At 42.6% G+C, this 10,889-nt stretch overlaps 1 protein-coding gene across 1 annotated transcript; it reads left to right on the top strand.

The window, feature by feature from the left end:
• Window positions 1-9,644: 9,644 nt before the first annotated feature.
• On the top strand, window positions 9,645-10,220 carry LOC138801849 (olfactory receptor 1M1-like). Its single transcript, XM_069984949.1, has one exon. The coding sequence runs from the start codon at window positions 9,645-9,647 to the stop codon at window positions 10,218-10,220; it is 576 nt and encodes a 191-aa protein (XP_069841050.1).
• The last annotated feature ends 669 nt before the right edge of the window (window positions 10,221-10,889 follow it).

A 10,889-nucleotide genomic window follows, 5' to 3' on the forward strand; every position in this document is an offset into this window, starting at 1 on the left:
TACAGGGGGAGGACAACAGAAGGGGGGCTGTATACAGGGGAGGACAAGAAGGGGGTCTGTATACAGGGGAGGACAAGAAGGGGGTCTGTATACAGGGGGAGGACAACATGAGGGGGGCTATATACAGGGGGAGGACAACATGAGGGGGTCTGTATACAGGGGAAGGACAACATAAGGGGGCTGTATACAGGGGGAGGACAACTTAAGGGGGGGCTATATACAGGGGAGGACAACATAAGGGGGGCTGTATACAGGGGGAGGACAACATAAGGGGGGCTATATACAGGGGGAGGACAACATAAGGGGGGCTGTATACAGGGGGAGGACAACATAAGGGGGGCTATATACAGGGGGAGGACAACATAAGGGGGGCTGTATACAGGGGGAGGACAACATAAGGGGGGCTGTATACAGGGAAGGACAACATAAGGGGGGCTGTATACAGGTAAGGACAACATAAGGGGCTATAAACAGGGGCAGGACAACATAAGGGGGGCTGTATACAGGGGGAGGACAACATAAGGGGGGCTATATACAGGGGGAGGACAACATAAGGGGGGCTGTATACAGGGGGAGGACAACATAAGGGGGGCTATATACAGGGGGAGGACAACATAAGGGGGGCTGTATACAGGGGGAGGACAACATAAGGGGGGCTGTATACAGGGAAGGACAACATAAGGGGGGCTGTATACAGGGAAGGACAACATAAGGGGCTGTATACAGGGGGAGGACAACATAAGGGGCTGTATACAGGGGGAGGACAACATAAAGGGGTCTGTATACAGGGGGGGACAACATAAGGGGTTATATACAGGGGCAGGACAACATAAGGGTGATATATACAGGGGAGGACAACATAAGGGGCTGTATACAGGGGGAGGACAACGTAAGGGGCTGTGTACAGGGGGAGGACAACATAAGGGGGGCTGTATACAGGGGCAGGACAATATAAGGGGGCTGTATACAGGGGGAGAACAACATAAGGGGGGCTGTATACAGGGAAGGACAACATAAGGGGGGCTGTATACAGGGGGAGGACAACATAAGGGGGCTATATACAGGAGAAGGACAACATAAGGGGCTATATACAGGGGCAGGACAACATAAGGGGGGCTGTATACAGGGGGAGAACAACATAAGGGGGGCTATATACAGGGGGAGGACAACATAAGGGGGTATATACAGGGGCAGGACAACATAAGGGGGCTGTATACAGGGAAGGAAAACATAAGGGGGGCTGTATACAGGGGGAGGACAACACAAGGGGGGCTGTATACAGGGAAGGACAACATAAGGGGGGTATATACAGGGAAGGACAACATAAGGGGCTGTATACAGGGGGAGGACAACATAAGGGGCTATAAACAGGGGGAGGACAACATAAGGGGCTGTATACAGGGGGAGGACAACATAAGGGGCTGTATACAGGGGAGGACAACATAAGGGGCTGTATACAGGGGAAGGAAAACTTAAGGGGGCTATATGGGGCAAGGACAACATAAGGGGGCTATACGGGGGAATAGACAACATAAGGGGCTATATGGGGGGTAGGGATGGACAACATAAGGGGGCTATCTATATGGGGGGATGGATAACACAAGCGGGCCAGTTATAAGGGGGATAACACAGGGAGACATCTATAAGGGACACTGGATGGGGGCAATTTATAAGGAGGACAACACTGAGAAGGCATCTATAAAGGGCACTACACAGAGGGGGACAACAATGGGGGGCATCTATAAGGTTAACTATACTGGGTGCGGTGTGTATACAATAGGCTATAGGGGGCATCTACTTTAGTGGACTACACAGAGGGGTCATCTATAAGGGGACTACACAGAGGGGGCCATATACTATAGGGCAGGAATAGGGAACCTTGGATCTCCAGCTGTTGCAGTTGTTGAAGGCATGAAGGGAGTTGTAGTTTTGCAACAGCTGGAGAGCCAAGGTTCCCTACCCCTGATAATAGGGAATGCACAGAGGTTGTCATCTACTATAAAGGGATTACACAGAGGGGGATCTCTACTATAGTAGAGGCACACAGGGACACAGGGCCATCTATATGGAGGACTGAACAAGGGGCCATCTACAAGGTGTGTGCACAATATATATATATACATATATATATATATATATATATATATATATATATATATATATATATATATGAACACACACACACACAATAGTCAGGGCTAACCACTGAGAGAAGGCGTAAAGAGGCCAATACAGATGTGCAGTGTGTAGAGAGATGAGGATGGTGACAGAGTAAGGAGCCTAATATATTTCTCTGGCAGATTCTGTGGATTCGTGGCTCGGAGAAGTTCTCATAACGGCCCAGGGCAGATGGAGAAGTAGATGAAAAGGGAAGAACTCCGATCAGAGAAGACGTCCCCTGTGAGTCACTAAATCTATGTGCACCGTAATGTATATGGTGTAGAGCTGGGGCTACCTCTATATGACTGTATGAGGGGATATTGATCTTTTGTTCTGAGGATTTTATTCAGTAGCAGCTGGGGTGTTAGTCAGTATGTGGGGGTGTTAGTCAGTATGTGGTGGTGTTAGTCAGTATGTGGGGGTATTATTTGTTACTTGTAATCTGGTGCGGTGTTCATTGGTCTTAGTATACCAGATTCGGTCAGTAACAATATGGTGGTGATGGTTGTGGTGTGGCGGTAATATTTCCCCCTTGTGTACTGGTAATTTTGGTCTCAGTATACAGGATTTGGTCAGTAACAGTATAGCGGTAATATGTATGGTGATACTATTTCCCTCCTGTATACTGGTTTATTGGTAATATCGGTCTTGATATACAGGATTTGGTCAGTTACTGTATAGCGGTAATATGTGTGGGGATATTTGCTCTTTATATACTGGTGTTATTGGTAGCATACAGTGTTATCATGCAAAGAAAATTGTCTTATAGCGCGATTACACCGGCCAATAATCGGTAACAAGTGCTCCATGGAAGTCTATTCAGCGGATGATCGGCCCATGTAAAAGTGCCAGAGATTGGCTGACATGCAAGCAAATGCCCCATAGTTGGCTGATTTGATCTTTTGTGCGGCTAAGATCATTGCTGTCGGCTGCACATCACCTGCCCTGCTGATTAGCAATCGTTTGCAGCCCTATGCTGCCCCATATCACGCCGTGTTAATGTACCTTTATTAATGTTACCATAGATAAGTGCGGTGGCAGAAGGGTGGGCCCCAAGAATGATTTCCCCTGGTGGGCCAAGGCACTCCAGTCCGACACTGTCTGGTATCCTCTAGCAGCAGAAGCCCAGCTTCCATATCCAGGAATGGGATAAAGGATGAAAACCTAGAGGATACTTAGACTTATTTGTTGAAGTTGGCCCAAAAAGGTTGTATAGTCTAGTAGATTGGAGATTTGGATGGGGAGCTATCTTATAACATTTCTTCCCTCTTATATATTGCAGGGACGGGTGGTGATGACTTAGGAGAATATTTAAACAGACAACATAACAAAAAAACAGATAATCTTTACGCAAATCAATTCAGACATGGAATACTAACCCGAAACACAAGATTGCCACAAGATGTCTGGATGATCAAGAAACCATTGGGTTCCAAGAACGACCAACGGATCACCTAAATGAGGTTTTACATATTTACTATCCCGTTCTTTACTTCTATTTTTCTGACACATTTTGTGCTTTTTTTTCCCGAAAATACCAATGAAGAATGAGACGTTTGTTGAATATTTTTACATTTTGCCATTTTCTGGAGACACAAGGATTAAACCATTCATCTCCACTTTCTTCTTCCTGATATATTTGGTCGGAGTTCTTGTCAATTCCTCCATTATCACAGCCATATGTCTGGACGTTCAACTACATAAACCAATGTATCTCTTTATCTGTAATTTGTCCGTTGTAGATATATTTTATACATCGGTCACGGTTCCTAAATTACTGCACATGTTATTGTCCGGAGATCACACTGTTCCCTTCTTACAATGCTATATGCAGTTTTACTTTTTTTTTAAATTGGCAAATACAGAGGAAATTCTCCTATTCATTATGGCTTATGACCGATATGTTGCCATCTGTCTCCCCTTACATTATCCTCATATCCTGAGTCGGAGAAATTGTATCCTGATAACTATCGGGATTTGGGCAGTGGCCTTTCTAAACTCTTTTATGTTTACAATCTCAGCTTTATATAGGTCCTCCTGTCACTCCAACATCATCCACCAGTTCTACTGTGATGTTAAGTCCCTAACAAGAACCACTTGTACAGGCTCAGAAACATTCTTTGCAATACTGAAATTTAGAAATATAGAAATATAGAAATTTTGATCCTGGGAGTCATTCCATTGTTCTGCACATTTAACTCTTACATTAACATTTTCTCGGTCATCTTCAAGATGAAGTCGAAAGAAAGTCGAAAAAAGGCCTTCTCCACCTGCTCATCCCACATCACCGTTGTCTGTATTTACTATGGGGCAAGCTTAACAGAGTATTTAATATCATCTTACAGCGATGTTCAAGATTTAGTCTTAAATATAATATATGCCACTATCACGCCCATGATAAATCCTATTGTATACAGCCTACAAAATTCCAACGTGAGAAGGGCATTGCAGAGATTATTTAATGTGTTTTCCAAAGAGCAGATATGGACAGAAACATAGGGGGCCTGAAGAACAAAGTAGAGTTGCTACACGTGCTGGGACCCCACAAGAAGAGGTGGAAGGTATAAAGCAGGTATACACTCACTTTCAAGGGTACTTTACTGGGCACAACCCCAATCTGAGCACTATATTAAGGTTGTCAGATGCTGCTCTCCACCCACCAAAGGTCCGAGAAGCGTTTGGATTCTTCCAACGAAGAAAACGTAGAGGCTATTCGCCGGCAGTCCTAACAGTTCCCATGGGAGAGATACCAACAATGGACAGAAACTTGTGTAAAATAACAAATCAACTTTTTTATTCGAGAGGTACCATATTCTTTCTTAGGTCAGATGATGGCCTGAAGAAGAGAAACTTGTATGAACATGTTGGATTCATTTCGTAAAGTTAATCTGTTATTTTTTTAATAAAAGTTCTTGTCCTGTCGGTATCTCTGACACAGGAACCACTAGGACTATGTTAGAATAGCGCTCATTTCTAGCATTTTGTTTACATGTTACGTTGAAATATAAGGTGAAATAGAAAACTGCAAAACCTTTCTTTAGATAGGCCATTGTATCTATGCAAGACCTTCCGACTAAGAGAGTATTTGCCTAGTGGCAAGCTGATATTCCCTCTCTTGAAAGTTACCAAATTAAAGAATTGACAAACCATTAAAATAAATATGTGCCAAAGATCAGTTAATCCAAGCAAAATGGCTTTACATAGTATATCTCATGCCAGATAGGCGAGTTAGTATGGGCAAGCTCTCCTCAGATATTTGCACAAGGTGTGGCAGAAGTAAAGGGGGATGGATACATATGATCTGGTCGTGTTGGGATATCGAAGACTATTGGTCCAAGGTGTACCAAGGTTAAAGAGGTAATCCAGTGCTACAAAAACATGACCACTTTCACAAACACACACACTGACACACATATACACTCACAAACACACACACTGACACTCATATACACTCACAAACACACACACTGACACTCATATACACTCACAAACACACACACTGACACACATATACACTCACAAACACACCAGTTACGCACATACATATAATACACACAAACATACACTCACAAACACACACACACACATACACTCACAAACACACACACTGACACTCATATACACTCACAAACACACACACTGACACTCATATACACTCACAAACACACCAGTTACGCACATACATATAATACACACAAACATACACTCACAAACACACACACATACACTCACAAACACACACACTGACACTCATATACACTCACAAACACACACACTGACACTCATATACACTCACAAACACACCAGTTATGCACATACATATAATACACACACACACGCATACACTCACAAATACACACACACTGACACACATATACACTCAAAAACAAACACACAACTTATGCACATACATATAATACACACACACACATATACACTCACAAACACACATACTGACACCTATATACACTCACAAACACACACACTGACACTTATATACACTCACAAACACACACACTGACACTCATATACACTCACAAACACACACACTGACACTCATATACACTCACAAACACACCAGTTACGCACATACATATAATACACACACACACTCACAAACACACACACTGACACACATATAAACTCAAAAACAAACACACCACTTACGCACATACATATAATACACACACACATATACACTCACAAACACACACACTGACACCTATATACACTCACAAACACACACACTGACACTCATATACAGTGACAAACACACACACTGACACATTACTTACGCACATACATATAATACACACTCTCTCACACACACACACACACACACATATACATACACACTGACACACATGTACAGGCACCATTACCATATACACACACACACCATAACACACACACATTTACACTGGGATGGGATTACACTAGTACAGAGGTATACACCATGGATAGACTGTACACAGGGAAATCACCTGCTGCAGAACATCTTTATAAGCACATCTGTCAGTCACCAGACCGCAGGAATGAGAGACAGTTTGATAATAAGAGAGGATATATGTTGGGAAGCATTTTCTTTCAGTGTGTGTGTGTGGGGGGGTTCTCCTATAAGAGACCAGCATTAGTAGAAGCTGCTGCAGAACATCTTTCGGAGAAAACCTTGAGACATTGAGACACCATTGACATACACAAACACACACATACATCACCATCACAGACACTCAACACACACACAGACACTGACACACATAGACACATATATACATACACACATGCACACACACACTGGCTGAGACGAATAGATACAGTAATACACAAACACACTGACATATACACATATATATACACAAATACAGAATATACATTCATGAATACAGCACTTACAGGTCTGCCTCCCCCTCTTCCTTTCTGCAGTCAGGCCGATCTCTCCATAGTGTAAATCTGAGGACCTGCGAGTCATGTGATTCAGGTCCTTCATCATACTCCCTCTGTGTGCAGGATGCTGGAGGCTGCCTGAGAGGAGTAGGATGCTGACAGCTCGGCTCCTCTGTTCCTTTTTATGTTCAGCCTGCTCACCCTGCAGTACAGCAGCGGGCCCCCCATCCTCCTCCCCTCCTTATTTTTTTTGAGGTTATAACTTTGTTTAAAAAATTTTATATCGGACTACCCCTTTAACCACCAAAACGAATATATAATCTACAATCTACAATTATCTAAATCCCTATAAACACAAATGCTGGAAATAGTAAATGCAAATATTAACATCATTGATATACCTATTAAAATAGATATAGGTGATACTAAAACATTGTAAGCGAGCCCCAAGGGGGAATGTCTCCCTAAGGCTTATTGCTATATTACCGGAGTCATAGACCCCCCCAACCCTCCCATATAGTATAAATCCAGCCTGTAGTGTGCAGCAAGTCGCTCCATACAGGTCATGATGCTACAGGATGCTTCTAACAAACAAAACTGTACAGATATACAGATAATAGGCAACATACCAGGTAAGTACAGATGGAAGGTCTATGATATAACATACAGCATAACCATATTTTGAGCCCACAAATTTCATATTTTCACTTACATTCTTCCTCCTCGTCTTCTAAGAACCATAACATTTTTCTTTTTCAATCAATGACATGGGCCACTTTTGAAGGCCAATCGGTCTCTCCGAGCCTTTATAGCTTCTACCTTGTTCTGTATGCAGCTTTCCAGGTATAGTGATTTACAGACGGTGTTTGACCCTGCCTTTGCCTATTTGGTCCTGACATGACCTCCCGGTGACTTAGGGTCCTATTATACTGAGCTTTTTTTAACGATTAACAACTAACGATAAACGATCGCAAACAAGATTGTTTATCGTTAACCTGAAATCGTTCATCATATTACACAGAACGATAATCGTTAGATACGATTGTTATTGCAATCGTTACTATAATCGTTTAATCCTTCAGATCCCAGCAATTACAGTGAACGATTAGTGAAAAAATGCGGAACTTGAGCAAACGAATGCGGAATTACAGTAAACGATTAGTGAACGATTGATGATAATTTTAGGTTCAGATCTAAAATCAACGAGCAACGTCATACAAACAATTTTTCGATCGTTGCCTGCAATTACACAGAACGATTATCGTTTAAATTTGAACGATATAACGATTTTTCACAAGATAATCTTCCCGTGTAATAGGGCCCTTAGCCTGCCTGGCCTGTTTTCTTTATATTTTTGGTTTTGACTAGAGATGAGCAAACCGGGTTCGGGTTCGAGTCCATCCGAACCCGATCGTTCGGTATTTGATTAGCGGTGGCTGCTGAAGTTGGATAAAGCTCTAAGGTTGTCTGGAAAACATGGATACAGCCAATGACTATATCCATGTTTTCTACATAGCCTTAGGGCTTTATCCAAGTTCAGCAGCCACGGCTAATCAAATGCCGAAAGTTCGGGTTCGGATGGACTCCAGCATGCTCCAGGTTCGCTCATCTCTAGTTTTGACCCTTCGGCATGTTATCTGCCTTTTCTTATCCTGTGATTTTCCTCCTACATGCCTATTTGGTGTTGACCTGGCCCATCTGGCCTCTCTCCCCCATGTGCATTAATTGGAATTTAGTAGCCGTCACCCAGTCGGGGAATGCCATTTGGATTGTCCAAGTAGGCAGGAAAAGTGGCATGGGTCAGAGTAGAGCTATATTAATCCCTTCTCCTTTGTGTTTGGACCACCTTTTATTTAGTTTAATTTAAAATTTAGTTAAACTAGACCAAAGATATTTTGTTCTATATCTGTTAGGAACAGGTTGTACACTCGGTCAGGGAAGAGACGGGCAAGATGCAGACAGTGGTCCCTGCACTTATTCCCGCATACTGTTACTTCCTACTTGCCACTATCAGCCCTAGACGGCTGTGGACAACTGGGCGGCAGTCCCTAATTTAGATACAGTGGCACACTGAAGGTAGACAAGACAGAAAAAGAAGGTTCAAGGTTAATTTTACTAATTTATAATCCATATTGAGATAGAGGATGTACCAGCTGGGAGAATATACATATACGATTATTTATGTTGATTTTACTTATTTAATTATATTATAAAGAAATGAATCTTTGCTGTCTTAAAGGGAGACTGAAGACATCATGGGAAACCAGACCTCTGCTGAAAATTTCCAAATTGTACCTCTTTTTGCCAAATCAGAAGACACCCCATATATTGTCACCGCACTCTTGACTGTATATTTGTTGGGACTATTAATAAATATGATTATAATTACGGTCATATATAATGATCACCAGCTCCACATCCCCATGTATCTGTTTCTCTGTAATTTATCCATTATTGATGTCTGTTTCTCATCAGTCATGGTTCCTAAAGTGCTCTCCGTGCTACTATCTGGTAATAATATGGTATCATTTACACAATGTTGTACTCAGTTTTTCTTTTACGTCTTATTTGGCACCTCAGAGGATACCCTGTTGTTTGCAATGGCTTATGACCGATATGTCGCCATCTGTAGACCTTTACACTACTGCCAAATTTTAAGTAGGAGAAAATGTCTGTGGATCATTGTCGGCATTTGGTCTTCTGCCTGTATGAACTCTCTATTGATCACAGTCCAGGCTTCTAAGTTGACCTTCTGCAGCACCAATAAGATCCACCATCTCTTCTGCGACTTCAAAGCTCTGTTCAAGATCTCCTGCGGTGGCTTAGAAAAGTTCCTCGATCTTGTGTATTTCGAAATTTTACTTCTTGGTCTTTGTCCGTTTTTGTGCAGTTTCATTTCATACGTAAAAATTATCACGATCATCTTGCATATCAAGTCACACGAGGGAAGGAAGAAGGTCTTCTCCACCTGTTCTTCTCATCTCACGGTGCTCCTCCTCTACTATACAACAGCTTCATCTGTCATATTGGCTCCAAACTCAGAATACTCCGATATCTTAGAACAAGGCTGTTCAGTGCTATATACCACTGTGACCCCCATGTTAAACCCCCTCATCTACACTCTTCGCAATAAAGATGTTAAGCACGCCCTTTGGAGACTGGTCAAGGCCAAATAAAACCTCCAAGATGAACTAGGAAGAGGAGAGGATTCTTTTTTTTTTTTTTATAACATTTACATACAGAAAATGTGTGGAGCATTATTTATGGATGTCAATATTACCAGAGGGCTGCCTTTTCCATGCTATGTTTCCGAAGTGGGAGCACAGCCTCTACCCTGATTTAATTGATGTTCTTGACAGTTCCAGCATTGAGATATAAACTGTTTAGAGTAATTTGCAAATTAGGCCCAACAGCCCACAGGGTCTTCCCATGTATTGAAATACACTAATGACCACTTTCCCTAATATTATGACCTCTCAAACTCAATCTTCATTAGTCCTTCCCTCTATCCAACCTAAACCTGGCGTCTTAGTCTGTTGGACTAGCATCACTCTTGTGTGTTAAAGGGGTAGTGCGGGGCTAAAAAATTATTTACAGAATAACACACATTACAAAGTTATACAAAGTTATACAAAGTTATACAAAGTTATACGCGGCCGCGTCATCAGCTGCTCAGTCGCGACTGGCTGAGCACAGTTATGCTCAGCCAATCGCGGCTGAGCATCGGATGACGCTGCAGAGGGCGGCCGCCATTCGGAACAGACGGAGCTGTTCGCCGGCCAGCCGAAGAAGACGTCACTGAATGAAGATCGGAGACTGGTGTCGGTACGTGACAGGTGAGTATA

This window comes from Dendropsophus ebraccatus, chromosome 9 (genome assembly GCF_027789765.1).
Source record: "Dendropsophus ebraccatus isolate aDenEbr1 chromosome 9, aDenEbr1.pat, whole genome shotgun sequence".
Lineage (NCBI taxonomy): Eukaryota > Metazoa > Chordata > Amphibia > Anura > Hylidae > Dendropsophus > Dendropsophus ebraccatus.